This window comes from Netta rufina, assembly GCF_964035555.1.
Source record: "Netta rufina genome assembly, chromosome: 2".
Taxonomy (NCBI): domain Eukaryota; kingdom Metazoa; phylum Chordata; class Aves; order Anseriformes; family Anatidae; genus Netta; species Netta rufina.
The window spans coordinates 120861205-120881324 of record NC_140124.1 but is presented as its reverse complement, the minus strand read 5'-3'; the positions used below and the strand labels follow the sequence as shown (position 1 = coordinate 120881324).

Genomic DNA, 20120 nt, shown 5'->3' with positions numbered 1-20120 from the left:
GTTCACCTCTCCTAAAATTATATATGCTGTCAGCACCAAACAGTCTAAATATTAGAAGACATTCAGGAACGCTGGTTGGCTGTGTAAATGTCCACATGATAACTATCAACATTGCATGTGATTCCTACTGTCACAACAGCAGGCGAACCTAGCAAATTCTCCTTCTGATAAGGCACAATTAACAACGAGGATCACATACAGTATTTCAGAGGGCTTAACAAATTGCCAAATGAAATACCAAAGAACACGTCTATATTCGCCAATAGGTTATCAGTTAGTTAAGTGAAGGAGTTCTTTGAAAAAGCACTACAAAACAATGAGATTGTTACAACAGTCATTCCTACATTATTACCCCTCATCTTACTCAAACTATTTTATCCATCATTTACATTGCACAGAGAATAAAGTGTACCCTGCTGGGTACTACAAGGCAGTAATTTCATAAAGGGGTTCTTATGGTGCCTAGCAGCAGGGGACAAGCTTGAGTGGTTTATTAAAGTCACAGAAGCCAGACCACTGAATTCAGGGAAGTAAATTCAGACTCCTAGCAGTCCAGTTTAGGTTCCCTTTAGGTCGAAACTATTAATTTCAAAGAACTGTGTCAAATTGCATATCACCAGCTTGTAAACAAAGTCATGAATGAATATATTCTTAAGAAGGTAAAAAGCTAATGCCTTCTGGCACACTGTGCCAACCAAGGACGAGTATCATTCAGAAAAAGAACCCATATTTGAACTCTGAATTTTGCAGTTACATCCACCTTTCCAGCCCATTCAAATCTGACCTGTTGCTCTGACTGAGAAGTGTTTGAAGGAGAGTCTCTTCCAGCAGCATCAGCATCATCTGCCTCCTCATCTGAAATCTTGAACTCCAGGTCTTCTGTGTAGCGCTTCCTTTTCACCTGTCTGCTGGAGCGTCGCTTCTACATGGAAAGCATTGATGTTTTTCATGACAAATGAAACTGATAAATTGCACAGTAACTGAGAAAGGTTCTTCATACTTCTCAAATACACTTGTGTGTAGTGAACACTATTTTTTTTTCAGCATCATGGTAGGAATCAAGACAGTACCATTCTAAGTCCATGCCTGTAGGCTGCTCTTAACTTTTGTAAAAATAGAACATAAACCACAATACTTCACGCTTGCTCTGAGACCTAAATTGATAATGTTTGTTTGATTTTAGCATTCCAAGAAAAACAGTAGAAAAGTAAAAGGCATATCTCAGAAAACAAATCAAAAGCAAGAAGTTACACCATGTCTACTACAAACTTTGACAGTTGGCCAGCGCAGGAACCAAATCCCACCTTTCCACAGCATGGCTCACAGTGTTGGTGAGCAGTGACAACACACTTTTGCAGTCTCCCCATCTCCCCAGTTGTACCCAGATTATCTTGGAGGGGAAATACAATGAAATATGATTTCCTCACTCCACTGACACACCACTGTTGAGAAAACCATCCTGGAGCAGAGCATAGGAAAAGACCCCAAACACGAATAGAGTAGAATGAAAAAATTGAACCACCCCAAGTGAAAACGTAGTTCTTGTCTCCCCCATACCCTCATCTCCAGGGTGAGAGAAAGATTCAGAGAAGCTGCAGAAAATCTGCAAAATATACAAGCACTCATTTGGCAGAATTTGCGACATATCACTCAGTGTCAGTCATCACTTTCTGCAACAATAAAATTCAAATTCCCAGATAGTCTGCATCAGGTTATACATTTTCAGAAGCTGATAGCATATGCTGTTGAGGGAAGCTGTTAAGTCATCATTAAATATCTCAATGGGCTCACATACATATTTAAAAAAAGATACTGAATTTCAACTGCTAAAAATCCATTTTTATGAACTGATATATTAATTATTTTTTACATCTTTCTCAGCTTAACACGCATCTTCTCTGGTACATGCAAACACTTATAGAGCTTGTTCAACAGATCTGTCTGTCTAAATCCAAATAAATGAAGTTTAAAATTTACTTAGCTCTTTAAGCACAAATATTTGATGCACTTTAGAAAATAGGAAATTGTCTTAAACTGAAAATGCAATTTTTGAGCAAAGACATCTTTTAAACAACGCTGATGTGGTTTCTACCTTTAACACGGTAACTTATGGGGTTTTCCACATAACTGTAATATGATAGCAATATTTTTATACTTGAAAATAGATGTTACTTGGCAAATTTACACCCTCATTTCCATAATCACTGCTGGGAAAACATCCATCTTCTTTTGGCTCAATAGGTAAGTCTTACCACTATTCTTCGTGCCAAATATCTCTTCTTCCATTTCCCTGATAGAGAGGAGACCTCAGACATAATGGCAACCCTCTCTGATGTTTATTGACTTGGTTAGCTTCCTGTTTCCTCTGGTGTACACATGAGGCTTTGCAATGCTTATGCATCTCTGTCAGAAACTGTGCATACATGTACTTGCATCAGATTATCTTTTACTCCTTAATTGATCTATATGTGGAAGGGCTTGTTAGCAATGCTAAAAATCTATATGGCAACTCAACAAAAGTAAATATTCCTCTCTGAAGATACTAATGCATCATTTTCTGCATTACTAAGCAAGATCTTTATAGGTGACTCAGTATTTAAGAACACAGTGGAGTATCAGACAACCACATAACTACCTCAGTTGGGAAATTCATAACATGTTTATTAATCCTACCTGTCATAGTGTATATGGTTGCAACCTTCCCTAAATTTACATGAAGAAGTGGGGGGATATATAACATGCAGAGTGTGAGGAAAAATATATTAAGAAAAAAATACGTAATGCAAAGACCCTAAGAGTTGTGTTTTAAATGTAAAATTTATCACCCAGTTGAACTGCAAAAAGAGAAAGTTTTGTCGCACTAAACTGAAAACAAAAGACATGCATATATTTTAACTTGTAGATAGTATATAATGAATATATAGTGACTTGCAAAATAACCCCCCCCAAAATCAGCCCCCAGGATTCTTCTACAACTTTTGTTAGTGCTGTTAATCAGGCTAAGAGACTTGTGACACAGGATAACTTGTTCTTCAAACGTTTTAAAGCTATGGTATATCTCAACTGTTCTCATTTAGAATAAATGGCTTTCATGAACCAGAAATACTGTTTGCTCTGTTGCTGTATTTTTTTTTTCTATCTGGAATACTCCAGACCACTAACATTTTATTATCCTCTAGATCTATTCTGGAAAATGCTAAGAAGGAAGGCATAAACTGTGTCTTGTTAGGACATCACTATTTGGCAACCTTTTCACCAAGCTACTTCGACCACCAATCATTGGTCTCAACAGCTATCTAACTAGAAGCAAGCTGATATGCAATTGCTGAATGCAATGGACTCCAGTAGTAGTACCATGAGTTTAGGAATTTCATGCTTTTTCCATCATAATTTGCCTGTGTCCTTTCATGAGGGAATTCTTATTTTTAATGCTCACTCTAAGCACTGCCAGCAGAAGCAAGCCAGGAGCTGAGTACTTTTAACATGACTAGCAGCAGAACACATGAAAGTTCTTATATATGCTCTATTCCTATTTCCAGATTGTCTTCATGTGAAAGAAAGTTTAGAGAGAAATTGACAGGTGGGCAGTGTTGGAGAAAAAATAGCATTAGCTGATGACTGCCAGTCCTGGAAAAGGGCCCTTAACATATTAAAGTGGTGCAGTAACAAGTCCCTGACATGCAGACTTCCTTCATCCTGCTTTGTCACATTTTATTTTTGATTTCAGGTTTCTAACGCCAATGCAAAAAAGAAACAAGAGGCTTATAAGCAAGACCCCATAATGCTGTATGAAGTAGGCAGACCAGAAGATTCAACACCATAATCTCTGTCCTCATAACAAAGACCATGAGAACTACCATTCTCACATCTAAATTGACAAAGACTACAGTGAACTTGAAAGGTAGCATTACCTGAACCCCTGGGTCATCTTCATCTTCTGGATGAGGTGACGGTGGTGGAGTTTTTTCCAAATCTGAGTTTTCAGAACCTTCCTTTCCCTTGTTAACCTTTTTCTTCGCAGCACTAGTTTCAGAATCTGTTTTCTTGTTACTAGAAGAGAGGTATTTTTAATCAATATTTGTAATAAAATGTAAGCAAAAAGCACTTAACAGAACAGTTAATCGGCAAGATGTTTATTCTCAGTGACTTCATTATTTTCAACTGCCTTGCTTTTTATTAAAGTATTTAAGCATAACTGTAAAAACCAATGATGCATGGGCCATTGCTATGTGTTTCCCATTCCTTAACAGTGGAATGGGGAAATATCCTCCCTTTGGTATCTTAGATAGTGACAGTGAACGTGTCTTCAACAAGAAACAGAAAACGAGACCGGTTAAGAAGAGCTGCTCTGCTCAAAACCTGCACTATCTGCACAACCTGACACACGCGAAGAGAACGAGGGTTACAAGTGCACTTTTCTTGCTATTCCATGTGGATGAGGAAGTAAAAACAGAGGAATCGTTACCAACACAAGGGACCAATGGTGAAAATTCTTCATTTTAGTTCAGGGTCCCTGTTACTTCCAAGCAGTGGGACAGGAAAGGTGCTTTTGTGTCAGCTCTGAGTGCAGATGTGGAGACTCAACATGCGTGACAGCAGTGCATGGCGCTGGAGCAGTGCCTCCAGGAAGGATTCAAGGCACTTTACCAGACCAGGTTTGTGGTCGTCAGCTGCAGCTACCTGGACTGGCTACCTCACCTTGACACTTCTCACAGGTTTTCTACCTTTGTATTTCTGGTGAGAGGGGGAAAAACCCTGGTATCTCAGCATCTGCATGATATTTGCAAGCTATTTGCACTGCTGGCACAGAAAGGTTTTGGGGGTTGGCTCCGTCCACCCCTTATGAAAACATTTACCTCAGGAGGTGGAACTGTATCTCTCTAACTGCACCAAGACCTTGAGTGTAGCTCAGGGTGCCTGTATCAAAGCCCAGCTTTAAAACACATCGCCACCAAGTCAAACACAGAGATGACTTTCAGCAGCGCAGAGATAAAATTTTGAAATGGCAAAGAGGAAGAACTGATGGAAAAAGCTAGAAATCTTCAACACATTTAGTCTCTGAGACTGGTGTGGGCTTTTGCTAGCATGTTTACCCCTCTGCGGTCTGCCCCTCAGGCCTGGCACTGCTCTGAGGCACCATTTCTTACAGAGTCACCGAATTGTTGAGAAGAAATCTGCTCACATAGAGTCGCTCACTGGTATTTGGCGAATGGGAATTACTGATCGCCAGACATTATTTCAGTTGCTTCTACACGGCTTCTGCTCCCTTCGTGTTTTAATTTCACACCCAGGACACCGTCTGGGGTTTGTTTTTCCTGTATAATTCCCAGGCTTGTAGCTTCCCAAACAAATAGCAGCTTTGCGCTTATTCACGTTGATTAGCGCATTCGTCAACTGGAGGCATGTTTTGGAGCTGCAATTTTAATTTTCTGACTACAGTTATAAATACATATAGTGCTTTGGTTGTGAGACACAGCACGGCCTCTTCCGCAGCCTGTATTTAAACTAATATCGAGTTAAAAAAGAGGAAAGTTCAAACGTGGAAACGGGAGTTTTGAAAAGACATTTTTACTATGGTGAGATTACAGGGAGCCTTTTAGAAAGGAAACACCTCAAAGTGGGACAATTTTTGACCAAAAAAAAAAGGAAGGGAAAAGTTTGACACCGCCGAGGGGAAGCGAGCCACCAGCGGGAGGAGAGGCGCAGATCGCGGCCAGCCGCCCCTGCCTCCCGCGGCCGCCCCGGCGCGCAGGCCGCACATGGCCAGGAGTCTCCCCTACTATGCGGCTCCATTTCCAGCGTTTATTTCCGCTCTAACTGCCACAAATTACACAATGCTACAGCTGAAGCGGGGCCCCCGGCCTTTCATCTGCGCGCCGAGAGCGCTCGCATCGCCCTGGCAACCCGCGGCCACGTGACCAGCACCTGCTCCGCTGGCTGGCGGCCACCGACTGCAGCCATCTGCTTCTCTCAATCAGCGCCCCAACGCTCCCGACACCTGCGCGGCCGCGGGTTTTTTTTATTTTTATTTTTTTATATATTTTTTTTGTCTTTTTTTTTTTTTTGGTTTCTCTCTTTTTTTTTTTTGCGGTCCCTTTTTATCAAATCACGGCAAAGCCGCTTCCAAAAATAAAAACAAACAAACAACAACAACAAAAAACACCAAACCCCGAACACCAAACCCCACAGCAAACTTTACATATTTCTCGGATTTGTTTAAATCAAAGGTGGGCCTGTCAGGGGGCTGGCCGGCTGCCAGGTGAAGCGAGTTGACAGGCTGGCACTTTTCGCCGGCGACCTCCATAAATCAGAGCAAAGCGCGCAATTAAGTTTAGTAGTAGTTACCGTGCCCTGGGTGCACTAGTGCGTATGAATAACAGGCTTAAAGTCTGGAAGAATAGCGTGGCCTGGGTTGGATAAAATATCCGCCTGCTGAAAGGCAGGAAAGCCCTAATGCCGGCCGGCCGGCCTTGGGAGCGCTGGGCCACGCACATCCCGGCACGGCCCAGACAAAGGCCCCGCCGGAGGCTTGAGCGCTCCCGTCAGATCCACCCTGACAAAGATTTCTTTCTAATGCCTGTCAGACCTTCCCCCGCTCCTGGTGACAGAGACTCCGAGCTAAACGTCTTCCTAGGAGTATTTCGTGACCTATATATACCCACGGGTTGTGCTTCGGCAGACTGAGTCACGCTCGGTGAGAGAGCTGCACGCTAAGTCAGTCGGACACCATTTCAAATCACCCCCCTGACAGGCTGGTTAAAAGCAGACGCGCAAAAAACAAGCCACCAACTTGGGGAGAACAAAGGCCACGAGCAGATTTCACTGAGAATTTTAAGTTTTGCCATTTTTAAATATGTAGCCCCAGTTCCTTTCATGAAAAGTAAGGAAGTAAAGAATAAATAAAGCAAAGAAAAAGAGCACTGTCTCTTGGAGCGAGGTGAGGCTTTGTGACCTGGCAGCTTTTACCTGGCCTGTGGGACCATCGGCTGCCTTGAAATGCCAGCAAGCCTTGCTGCTGCCTGCTTTGCCACAAATCCCATGTAATTTGTTCCTAACAATGAGCTGTACCCGTTTTTGACTCAGCCTGTCTCACCTCCCAGCGGTGACTCATGCCCTTGAGGAACAGTGTCTGGCTGGACCAGAATGACTTTTCCTCACTGTAAGTACAGGCAGGTAAAAATCTCTTTTTAGAGGCTCTGGCATTATGTTTAGGGTCTGCGTGTCAATCCTTAACTTGGGATGCACATCTCATAGTACCTTACTCAGGAGGTATTTGCATGCATACAAAACACTAAAATACTTTCTAACAGTTAGGGGATGAGCAAGAAGACAACCTGCAGAAGGTCAGATGAGAGAACAACAAATAAAAACAGGGTCTGAAGAGGAAAGCAGTGAGTAGGATAACAGAGAAGGAAGCACGAATTACAATTTGAGAACAAGTATGCAAACTTTAACAAACCATGTTTTGTGTCACATAGCCAGCAGCCACCTACAGGGAGAGGTCAAACTCCAGGATCTCAGAGGGCCTAACCGTCTGACCTAAAAATACCCCCAAAAGCATGGGATGCTTAGCAGAATTAATACGGTAAGTAATTAGCCCTCATATTTACAGTGTGCAACCATTTCACCTGAACTGGGTGACTGACAGGTCTGTTTATTAGTGTAATTTATGATGGCTCTCAGGATTTGGGTGATGCTTCTTTTCTGTCATATAAACATTCAAAATAAGTCAGACACTATTGATCCCTATTCTTCCACCTGGGAACACTATCCTATAACAAATTTCTGAGAGGATATGGGATTAGAAATATGTTGTACATCCACTGCAGAGCAACAAATCCACAAACCTCCCCAAAACCCCCAAATACATCCCAAATACCACCCTCTCAACAGGCTAGGACCAACAGTCTTTCTGCATTGCCTTATCTAGAGTAAACATTTATTTTTTTAAAGCTTCTATTCTAATCAAAACCCCTTTAAAAAAAAAAAACACATACATACACATAAATCTGTTTTAACATGTCACAGAAGTAGGAAAAACAATAGGATGACAAGGTTTATTCCAGCCTGACAACTCAGCCAAATCACTAAAACATAAGCTTTGGTAACAGTGAAGCCTGTAAGGACTGTCTGTGGGGCAGGCAAAGGTAAATATTTGGCAGCGGGGCTAGTTCAAAAGGGAGATGAGGACAGGTGTGAAAAGCCACAGCCTCAGTGGACGTGCGCATGGAAATCTTGCACTGTTTCCTGTCCTCTCCCACAGGCAGCCCCTTCCTGCCTTTCTCAGGATGATGTGAGCTTCGGAGTGGAAACTACCAGTACCACCTAGGGACCTCTCTTCCTGTCCCCTGGCTCCCTAAGGTACTGCATCCTGCTGCTCGCACCACTCCCCCTGTGCAGCAGCCTTTTCCCACTTCCGCAGCCAGAAGCCATCCCCTTTCCTACACAACAAATAGCTAATTTGCGCGCCAAAAGGGTCAGTCTCCACCTCCCTCTAACAGAGATAATTACACCAGAGCTAGCACTCCCCATGAGAGCAGCAACCCACACACCCTACCCTCCACCCCAGGCTGCTGCTGCACGTGTGGAAAGGACACGAGCTTCTCCTGGAGAGGAGAAAGCAAGATAAGAGCAGCTCTGCAAAGCACAGTGCACTGCTCTGAGGAGATGGGGAAAGAGACGAGCTCCAGCAAGGAGCTGCCATTTGGCCCTTTCAAGTAGTTCCTGCTTCTCCCACCTTAATCAGTGGCTACTCTCTAGGGTTTCACAGGAAGCAGCGGGAGAGCTATCAGCTGTGCAGCAGCATGATCTTCTCAAACAGGTGGTCCGCATCTCCTCCAGGGACAGGCACAGGATGAACAGACATCTGAGCCATGACTTTGCAATTTAGTAGGACTCCTTGCCTTTCCCTGTCCATCTACTTTCAGAAAAAAAAACTCTGCTTGCTTTGCACGTGCCTGAAGCCAGCTCAATAATGTGTAAAGCCGGTGTAATACTCTGCATCTGAACAAGTTAATGAAAGCCCTTCGTTTGTGACCTTAGGTATACCTGTGTTTTAATTTTTGAACCTGACTAGTTTGGTTTACAAAATATTTGTTTTGCAAATGGCTTTTTACCAGCAACCACTGTATTTAGTCTTCAGTGTTAGCAGGATTAGACCAATATTGATTGCAAGTGTAGTAATACCACAGTAACAGGATCTTTCTTTCAAAATCACCAAGTAGACAGAGCAACATACTAGCTCCCAATTTTAGTGTTTTCTTTCTTTTTAACACATCATGGGACACACAATTCAAACTAGCATGAAACTAATCAGCTTCTTCCATTCTCCAGTCTGACCTCTCCATCACATTAAGATGCTTTTCAGTGAGACAGGCTGCTCACTTTGTCAAAACTTACACCAAACACAGAAGAAACATGAAGGACAAAGTTTCTCTCTATTTTTTGATTCTGTCCATTTAATAAGAGGATTATACTGTTGGTCAAAACTTAAACTGAAATGACAGGGTTAAGTTTTGAGCTATATTTCATTACAAAATGGTTAAGATATAGCATACGTCAAAATTGGTTATCTGGGACTTGATTTGTTCTAGCCAAAATAAATAAATAAACAATAAGGTTCTTTGATAAATCCATTTCCCATGTCTGACTTTACCTGAATTTTCCATGAGTGCAAGACTGCTCTTCTATTAAAATTGATTTCCTCATTCAGGAAAGAAAACCATTTGTTTTGCACAGCATTTAGACATCTAAATCATACTACTCTTTCCAATGCTTACAAGCAAAAATACTTAGCAACATAAGAAGTAATCACTTGCTAGCCATCTTATTAACTTTCATCATAATATTTTACTTTTACATAATCATACCGTAATCTACGTGAAGCTGCATGAATCTTACTCATCTCAGCAACTGTAATATCTCCTTTGTGGAGTTAGCACTGCTGAAACACTGCAGCCCAGTCGATTCATCTTTTAGGCCGTTGATTCATTTAAAAACTTTATCAATGGTATGTCACTGGACCAACTCCCCCGTTCGTGATACTGCCAAAGCAAGCACATTTCTTTCACTGATTTAAAATTCTTCAGTGGCACAGCATCCCAACACAGCATCAGAGCTCTTCAAAGAAGTTTGATACCGAAGCTGACAAGACCACAAAATGATAACAACGTCGTTTTCAAAAGAGCAGTTGGTAGCAGCGAGACAAGTCCATTAAGGGAAAAAGTAGACTTTCTCGACACCTCTACGCAAGCATAAGGAACAACACCTGCTCTTTAATGCTGCTCCAAACACTTTTCTCTCACAGGTAAAACAACAGGGCTAAGTAGCTACCAGAATACCAGAATGTAGTCATCTAGCTACCTATCTACAAGAGTTATTGCGTGGGAAAGAAGATAAAGCCTTTCTACAAATACAACTGAGAGAGCAGTGATTTGTTCCTTCAAAGGAAATGCTGTTCCTTTAATCTGCACGACATATCCCAAGACATATTAGAGAAGACGTGCAAAGAGGTGTTAGGATTGAGTGGAGAGGACAGACAAGTTCTGAGGTCTGACATGCAGCACAGCCACAGGAACCCACACCACACTCCTTCTAACCATTGCTTATTAAACAAAGCTTCATTGCAGTCAGGACCTTGTAAAACCGCACTACTTGAGAAGTCCTACAGTAAAAGCCTTTTTTATTACTCGGTGCAAAAATTGCTGGGAGATGCTCTATACTACACAATAATACGGCCTGTTCGGCCTTCAAACCAGTGAATGTATGGAAATGGAACAAAAAGGTTACTTTAGCTGATACAGTATTTCAGCTTCACTAACGTGTGCTGAGAGATACAGCTTAAAGAGTTTTTCTAAGCTGCGATTTATTCTGTATATAAAACCCAACCTTAGGATGGGCTGGAACATAGCCTGTATAAATGCAGCAAGAGGATAGGCTAATCAACCGTAATTTATTGAATGGTTCACACAGGCGGTCAGAACAACATTTGATTTTTACAAACCAGTGTTTATATATTCTTTAGGAAACACTGTCTCTGTTAACCTAAAATAAATAAATAAATACAAATCCCTATCTTGCCAAAGGAACAAGTAGCTTCATACTATCTGTGCCTCATTTAGCCGTATCAAAACTACCCAATAGTCAGTCTTGCAGAATATATGCAAAGCTGATTCATTAACTGCAGTTTTTAAACCCTGATACAAATGGATTTTGCAAACTGATTCGGATTAACCAAGTCTGGCTGTGCTTCCATCTGGAAGTTATATTTTATAACACTAGCCACATCTTGAAAAACAGATTCAGATGTTTGGAACAAATTCAGAACAGTTGTAAGAAATTCTAGGTACAAATGAAAAAAAAATTGAGCTTTAATGTCTTTTTCCTCTCAGCTTTCTTTCAAGTGAGCATTTATAATCGTGGTGTTTAGGGAGTTGAGGGGTAAGGAAAGAATCTGCATTATTATCTATGACGTATTTACTCATGTGTAACAGCGGTTTGCTCTTTCTCATACTACTCCGTAGCATTTTAAGCCTATCCTCATAAAGGGACACAATGCCAAGTGAAAACAGCTAAGAAACAGGGTTGAAGCATCTGGTCCTCCCACAAAGGCTCTGTGCTAGAAAAATTGTCTTTACACGAAACATTAAAATGGTTATAATCCCTAGAGCAAAGGACACACTAACGTATATTGATATCCATATAAAAATGCCTTTTTAACTGCAAAGCTTATAACTCATGGGTTGTGTCAGTATAAAATAGTGCCATACAACTTGTAACAACACTAAGTACCTAACTTACTTCTTTATTTAGACAAAAACATCATCAAACCTTTTTTTTAATTATTTTTTTTTTCTCTAAGCCCTTCACGTCTGGATTTTGGTCAAACCTAAATTACTGTTGAAGCAATTTAATTTCTTAATACACAAACCACACACAAGGACAGATCAGCATTGGAAGAAAAGGAGTTAGTTTTGAAATCTAACAGATCCAGAAATGTTTATGCCTTGAAAAGAAAAATTAACCTTGCTGGGTATGGCAAATACTTCTGCCTTTCCAGCTTATTTAGAATGACTGCGTAGCCATAAACAGGAAAGCCATACGAGAGAAACATACTTGAGAAGTTCCTCAAAAACATGGTATTGCAGATGATTGAGGTCAAATGACAAAAGATTTCCTCTCCACCCACTCCATTTAGCGCAGATATTCTAGAAATCCCACAAGCATGTTCTTTTTCTCTAAACATATAGAAGTTTCCAGACTTACCTATTCTTTTTGCTGGTCTTGGGTTTTGGCGTGGTATTTTTTGCTTTCTTTTCCTTTGGCTCTTTAGGGGTCTTAGGGACTTTGGGGGTCTTGGGTTCCTTCTTTTCCTTGGGTTCTTTCGGATCCTTCGGTTCTTTTTTTGCCTTGGGCTTTTTCTTTTTCTTCTTCTCTTCTTGGGAGCAATCCACTGAGTTCCTGGTTAGATTCTGGCTATCAAGTCCCCCAGGAAAGTCTTCCTTACCAAAACTTTTACTGGGACCTTCGGCAGCAATGTGATTGTTTTTCTTTTTCTTTTTCTTTTGCTGTGGCTGCGGCTCAATCGATGGCAGATAATCATCACTTTTCACTAGCTGGGTATTCGGTCCACTAACCTGAGTCATATCCGGCACTGGTTTCTCTAAAAAGGGTTCCGACGGAGAATGCTGAGAGAGAAACAGAAATAAAATTTTACATTTGCAGCTTGGATTTCTACAGCTTTGCTCTTTTGGAGCAGGAGGTTATAGAGGGAGAAAATACTATGGAGAAGATTAAACATCTGAAATACTACACAGTAAACCAGTGTTAAGAAGAAGCTTTCCGCAGTTAAAACAGTGGCAAAATCACCAGAAATTCTTGATGTGGCAAGGGTAAAATTATTCTATAATAAGGCTTTCATACAAAGTGGAAGGATAGGAAATATTTAGGCTCTTCAACACTTAGATACAAAAGGAAAGCAATTGTTATTTCAGACATTTCTATATTCAGAGTAGTTGCTGGTAGAATAGCTTGTTGCAAGTCATTCTGTTATACAGGGAACTTGTCCTTTGGGAGAAAAAAATAACTTTCTTTCTTGCCATGCAACAAGGAAATGAATATATTCACAGACTGTATTTATACAAAATCAATCAGGGCAATTTACGTTGGTTCAGGATGTGACAGTAGGTATTTTGATCAGCACGTGAAGGATTAAGCCACTTTAGAGTGTAATATGTTGTTACATTTTATGTCAAAGAATCCCAGCTCCCTGCACGTAACCGAAACAGATTTGTAGCTGCTACAGACTGGACAGAGTAGCATTTTAAGCATTTGTGAAGCTGCAAAAGTATCTCTTTTTCAAAGTCCAAGTGGTGCATCAGCCTCATATCACACTTGTACTTCATAAAAGGAAACCTCTGCCAAGCGCCTGGACTAAGCATACCGAACACATTTGCGATTATTCTCTCTTTAATGGTTCTGTTCTGCCCAAAGATCCATGAGTCTGCAATGAAAAGATGTCTAAGCCCTACCATGACTTTGCAGCGTATCAAAGCCCTGACCTGCTTCTCCTCACTGCCTGCCTGCAGCTACAAACTCAGGACTACAGCGCTTTTCAAGTAAAGAAGTAATAGCATGACACCGTACTGATGCTTTTCTTACAACTAAATATAGGGTCAGAACATTTTCCCATCCTCTTTATCTCCGTTTTTCTCCTACTTTTCACTTCCCTAGAAGTTAAGTCGGCGTGATTCTAGGTGGCAGAGCTCCCCATTAGCTGTGGTCACGAAGGCTAGCCATTTGAGGTGTTTGATCCACTGAACTGGGGAAAAGAAAGGTTTATAGCAAATCAAAATTTTACTTTCAGAAACAGGAGTACCTGCTTGTAATATTATTTGCATTTCATTTCATCTCATTTCCTCTTTTTTTTTTTTTTTTTTTTCCTCCAAACAGCATTTAGAAGTGGCAAGCGTGTAATGAATGACTACAGACCCAGCCTCTGAGCACATGTGAAACTGATGCACATACACAGACATACAGTTTGACCACCTCAATCTAAAAAACAGCACACCTAGACTTAGGAAATAAAATTCTTAATACCACTGGGTGAGAAAGTGAATACACGTGTATTTTTAAAGACATATTAATATAGCTTTCTGAATGTAAGCAAAGTGAACTAGTGCAGTCCTATTTTCAGCATTTCTCCAAGCAGCAAAAAAAAAAATTCCAACCATTCACTATACCCCGAAAACACCCACATGCTCAGAAGCTACCCAAGCAGAAGGACCAAGGCCATCAAGAAGTGAAGACAGCCCTTTTTCTGTCTGGGAGAGTTTCGAATAGTATGAGCAAGACACCACAGTTCTTTATGGAGGAGACTCCAGGACAGAGGGAAAACCCGAGGCTGACCAAAGGTCTGGGTCTGCTTGGCTTCATCAAAAAACTTCCAGGGTGACTTCTGCATGTTCCTTCCCACCCTCCACCTGTTTAAGATACTTCTTAGTGCAACAGGGCCTTAGTCACAGTGAAAATCACTTCACACCTGATGCATCTAATTCATTACCACCACATCCATCAGCTCCACCCCAAGGCAATGTCATGGTAGGCATCCTGAATCAGCACCTCTTCTAGAAACCTTATGGTCACAACAATACTTGGATAACTTCATGCTGGAAAGTTCACAGAGACTGCATATCTGTACTGAAAAAGCTGGCCTCAGGAAATCAGAGATGCCAGTGGGTCCTGCAGTCCAACTATGCATTACAGAAAACAGAGATGATATAAAATTTTCTATTCATCTTTGAATTTTGTTGACTCAGTTGGATACCTCCTCAGATTTGTTCTGCAACATAGAACAAAATCTTCTTCTCAGCCCCTCACATCATTATATATTTGTACTGCCTAATGTTGGTTTTTAGGTTAGAAAACACAGGAATACCACACAGATCACCTATAACACTTTTTATTCTTAGGTTTTCAGACCTGTACTTTTAACCTACATTTTCCCAATGAAGACACTACAATTCTCTGTTTTGTGTCATTTCATATCTCAAGCATTCTGAATTTTTCAGAGATTTCAAGTCTCAATTTCATCAATGTCTTCACTGAGCTGTCCTCTTTCTAAATACTGCTCACTTGCTGTATCTAACATCCAAGAAATCCAAGTTTTCCTTTCTATCACTTATAAAATGTGTATTTAGCAAGTACTTTATGTTTGGTAACACACTATTTGTTTGCTGTCTATGACTCATGTATGAGGCACAACTTTTAAGAATAAATCAGAGTTGGCTGTTTCATCATTTTGTAATTTGTCCTTTAAAGCATGTAAAACAGCCAAGCCAAAAAGCATTACAAACTGCAAGAAATACAGTAATACTGCCTAAATTTAGTTCTATAAAACTTGCAAGGTTGCACCTACACTAGAGTGATATGACCATGTCACTGAAGTCAATACAAAGTTTTATATAAGCTTGAGTAGTCCAATTACCTTTTTAATCTAACTTTAAAAAGTACTCATTTTCTCCTTTCTAGTCTTTTTATTTATGTATTTATTTTAAGAAGTCTAAACAACTTTAAGAACATTCCCCAGCAAATTTGATCATAAGACAGATAGCTTTCTGAGTCTCTCCAGCAGCAATGTCAGCCCTTTATGATTTGACATTTGCAGCTTTAGTGCAAGGTCTGGCCATCAGGTTACACACCGAAAACAGTAGCAGATGCTTCCACACTGCAGTACTCAGTAATCTGCAAAACTGTGCTCAGTGCAATTCTGTAAAATGTTACCTCATGAAAATTCAGATTCTTACTACCTCAAGAAGGTTATCCACAAGAGTCATTCTCAACATACTCTTAAAGCCACATTATCTATGTATTACATGCAAACCTTACATATGAAATAAAAATGAAACACTTACTCCCTTTTAGTTGCAGTGCCAAGGTGTGTGTATAACCAAGCATACAAATTAAAATGCCGTGATTTTGTTTCACATCATTCACAACCCCAAACACAAAGCTACAGAAAGCCCACTTTTTCTTAATTAGGCTTTGGTCAAGTTTCCTTTCATTTAAAAATACACTGTTTTTGCCACATGCAACTCCCTTTGCAGTTTGCGTGTTTTATAATTCACTTATAGGTGACCTTGTAAACCACAGCATTCTTTCAAAGAATGGGGTGTGATTAACATCATTTTTCTAGGAAGTCTGTGCCTGCGCTTTTTGCGATATTCTAAACCAATGCATCCCTTACCGACAACCCCACATTGCTCCCTAGTGTGAAGCTGTGTAGGAGCAGCACAAGTCTGGTGAGCAGAGGAGACTTGAAGCAGCATGAGGGATGCATTTTCTTACCCAAACCCCGTTGTCCACTCTTTCTTAGGAGGGTAGAAGAGGAAGAAGAATAGGCTTTCACTAGTAAATATTAGTTTAAGCCTACCACAGGGAATTATTTCAAACAGTTCTACTTCTGTAGATCGACAAAGGATTAACTCTAGTTACAGGGTCATAATTTCTAATGAAAGGACCCCATTTTCCATTTACAAATTAGTAAAAGATTGGTAAAAATTTATAATACACAAGACTGAAAAAACTATCTGTGTATTTCACAGAAATCACTTCCCCTGCTGTTTTTAGCCATAACAAAGCCATAATTTAGCATGTTGGTACAGAATTTAATCTTCCACAGGAGAGAACCCATTGAAGATTAAACACAAATAGGTATTAATCCTATTTGCTATTGCAGCAGAATTATTTTTGCCATTATTCGAAATAAGGTGCAAAAGGTGCTCAAAAACACTGGTGTGTTTACTAGACCCACATCTCTTTAAATCTTTTAGAGAAAAGCTGTTTTTGTAAACATTTAACAAAGAACAGATGGCCTGTTTTAATCATGCGAAAAAACCTGGAGCTCACATTAATACTCCTACCACAGACTACTGGGTCTAGTCACCTCCCTAACCGGCAGCTCGGTACAGCCTTCAGTAATACCATTTAATTTTACAATGGACGTTCGCTCATCAATTCCCCACGCCTGACAGTTGATCAATGCTATTAACATGCAATATCACAATGCAGGACACTCCTAAAGATCGCGGCTTATTAGAGCAAAACGGCAAATTCTTCACCAACTCCGAGCATTTGAAATAATTTGCAGCTCAACAGGTTGCCCAGCAGAGTAGCACGCTTCTGCTTTACCGTTCAAAGCCAACAATATCGGAGCAAGTTTTACATGAAAACGATAGTTTTTGGAGGGCAGAACCTCCCTTTTCTGGATTGCAAACTTATTTGTAAACTTCCAAACAGCCCAGATTTGATAAATTAAGAATTCAACTGCCTGCATTTCATGGCTGCTTCCATGTTCGGATCTGAGCTCACTCCCCGCAGCCCAGAGAAGCGAGAGATGTCTCCGAGCAGGCCTGTTACGTAAAGCAGCAGGACGGACAGGATGCAGGATTAACCCAGGGAGGGCTGGTGGCAGGGAGGCAGGCTAAGGAGAATCTTTCTGTTGCTTGAACAAGGATTGAACCACAATCAACTGCGCTTAAGTGCTGAAAGCAGATGAGTGGCAGCTCCCCAGCGGAGCAGCAAGTTGAGCCAATATTGAGCTGGGAGGGCTCTGAAGCAAGAGCAGCGAAGTGTGCGACGTGACTCAGCTAACCTGGTGAAATTTAAACGTCAGCCCGAAACAGAAAAAAAAAGTTCCTGTTTCTTTTTTATCAGGACTATTTTAATTGCCAGACAGGGTATTTCCAGTCTCCCTGGTCTCTTCCAACTTTTTGAGAGAGATCTACTGTAACCACACTTTATTCATGTTTTCCTGGACTTTGGTTTATTAACCGAGTTGTGCAAGAGCAGAGTAAGCACCCAATCAATTCCCACCTGCTCCATGCAGCAGCAAATTTCATGTCAGGTAAACTATTGCTGAATATTCCCTTTCGTAGCAACTACATTCCTGTTAAGTTCTCACCTTCTCTTTGGAAAAACACATCAGCAACCTGTGACCAAAGAAAGCTCTTTAAAACAGAAGAGGGACTACAGCAGCTCTACGCAATTCTACACTGACTGCGTATCCTTCCTGACAGCACTGTCCACAGGGTGTTTAAAGGCCATTGCATGTATAAATTGCCCCGTAATTCCTTCTTTCAGAAGTTAAAGAAAGGATTCATCATCTCTCTGGATTATTTAGAGCAAACTACTCATCCTTGACTGTCCTCTAAACAAATCACCTGGAAAGTTTCCCCATCACTTCTCCATACACCGCTTTGTCCCTGCAGTTCTCAACTTGTCCCTTCGACGCCTCCAGCACCAGGCCTGCCCTGCTGCTCCCTCCACCTGAAGCATGCTTTGGCTTCTCTAGCCCAGCATTGTCCTCCTGTGAATTTCACATATCAGTAAAAACTCCAGAGTAAACAGAAATCGACACGGCCTCAGAAACCGCGTAGTAATTCCTATGGTAGCTAAAATCCACAAATATCCTCAAGAACATGCTCATACCTGTAATTGTTTCCAAGATCTGTTGCACTGGCAGGTTTCTTTACTCCTTTACCATGAGTGATGGTCCCTTCCCTTCTGTGTGAAATGTCTGTCTTGAAGTGAAGATGTGTAAGTCTTTTTTTTTTTTTAATTTTACTGTATGAAAATACTCAGTAGACTTTAAAGTATTTCGGGCAGCATGATGCTGAAACATTGGTACAGCAATAGTTCAGAAACCCTTCAAAAAAAACCAGTAGTTCCAACGTGACAACTTGCATGTATAGACCTACCAACACCATCAGTGATCTTTTCTGCAATATGGGAAAGACTTCACACCAGATGAGAATGGAATGAGTCTATTTTGCAAATAGACCAGGCAGGAATCTTGTAGCTTACTAAATCTCTCATACTTCTACAAAATATGAAAGTATGAAGAAAGTATGATAAAGAGAAGTTGATTAACACTTCCTTATCAAGAAGTAACTCGACAGTTAAATATCAGCTTGTGTCAAAAAAGTTCATGTTTCAGTGAAGTGCTACTGCAATATAATTTTGTTTCTTAAGCAGTTTTCCTACTCTGTTATTATGGACTGAGACCTTTTTTTAAAAAAACAGATACAACTACTGAAAAGTTAAAACTTGCTGATGCTGTAAAGTTTTTGGAAGAACTCTGAATCAAGACAACTGCAATTCTCCACCCTAAGAGTGGAATAGAAATGTTTAAAACCAATCTTCATGCCCTCAGCCACCACTGCAAGAGCACAATCATTGCTGCTTTGGTGGAGCTGAAAATATCAACCCATTACCGTGTGTGGAAGAATAAAAACATGCTATACAAAATGCAGAGTTCTTTAATTGAGTCTCAGCACAACCATGGTATTAGAATTATTTTCTGGTCATGCCCTTCCGTGGAGCAATACAGATTACAAAAGATGAATGACACTAATGCGGCCATCCAAAAAAGCAAACATCACATTGTATTTTACAGTAATCGCATGTAGCAATGTTGTTTTGTGCTCTTGTAAACTGGGAGAGATTACTCACACAGGGAGCACTGATGAGCTCGTCCACAGCTCCAGAATAACCAACTTCGCCTACAAGAGCCCTTCCTGGTGCTCACCATGGGTCAGAACCAGCATCAACGTTGAACAGACAGCACCAGACAACCGCCAGGCCCTCCACGTCAGAAACTACAACAGCTACCATACTGATTGCATACAACCGCTAATGTGATGGCCTGCAAGATGAACATTTCAATACTTTAATGTTACACATTACTTTGTAATATATCCTAGCTTAGACAGAAGTGTAGGATTGCTCCCAGTGCAAGCAGGGCAGGCACTAAGTATTACACAGCAGTAACCAGCACAAGTCTGACTCTCTGCTCTCCGGCATCCTTGCACAGACTTAGGATTTTGGCAATTTTTTCCCCAGCTTTGGCTGCGGTGGCACACACTGGGTGGGACAACGAGGCATTGAAGTCTGGCAGTGAAACCCAGGTTGCTGACATTGACAACTTGTGCTCTTCCCTGCACAGCCACACCAAAGGAGGCTTCACTTTTGTGCAGGCTCCACTATCAAGCAGTAAAACATACCAGAAACGTGCCAACAGGAGTTCAACTACACAAGTTTTGCAGAGGTTGTACTGTGTCAGC

General features: G+C 40.9%; 1 protein-coding gene across 3 annotated transcripts in view; it reads right to left on the bottom strand.

Annotated features, from left to right (window-relative positions):
- Positions 1-20120, bottom strand: part of CHD7 (chromodomain helicase DNA binding protein 7) — a 128543-nt gene that overhangs the window by 45545 nt on the left and 62878 nt on the right. For all 3 annotated transcript variants that reach the window (XM_084281950.1, XM_084281949.1, XM_084281951.1), the window contains 3 exons: positions 12265-12686; positions 3912-4050; positions 785-922 (listed from right to left, as the gene is read on the bottom strand). In XM_084281950.1, coding sequence (XP_084138076.1) covers positions 785-922; positions 3912-4050; positions 12265-12686 — 699 coding nt within the window. The remainder of the gene's footprint in view (positions 1-784; positions 923-3911; positions 4051-12264; positions 12687-20120) is intronic.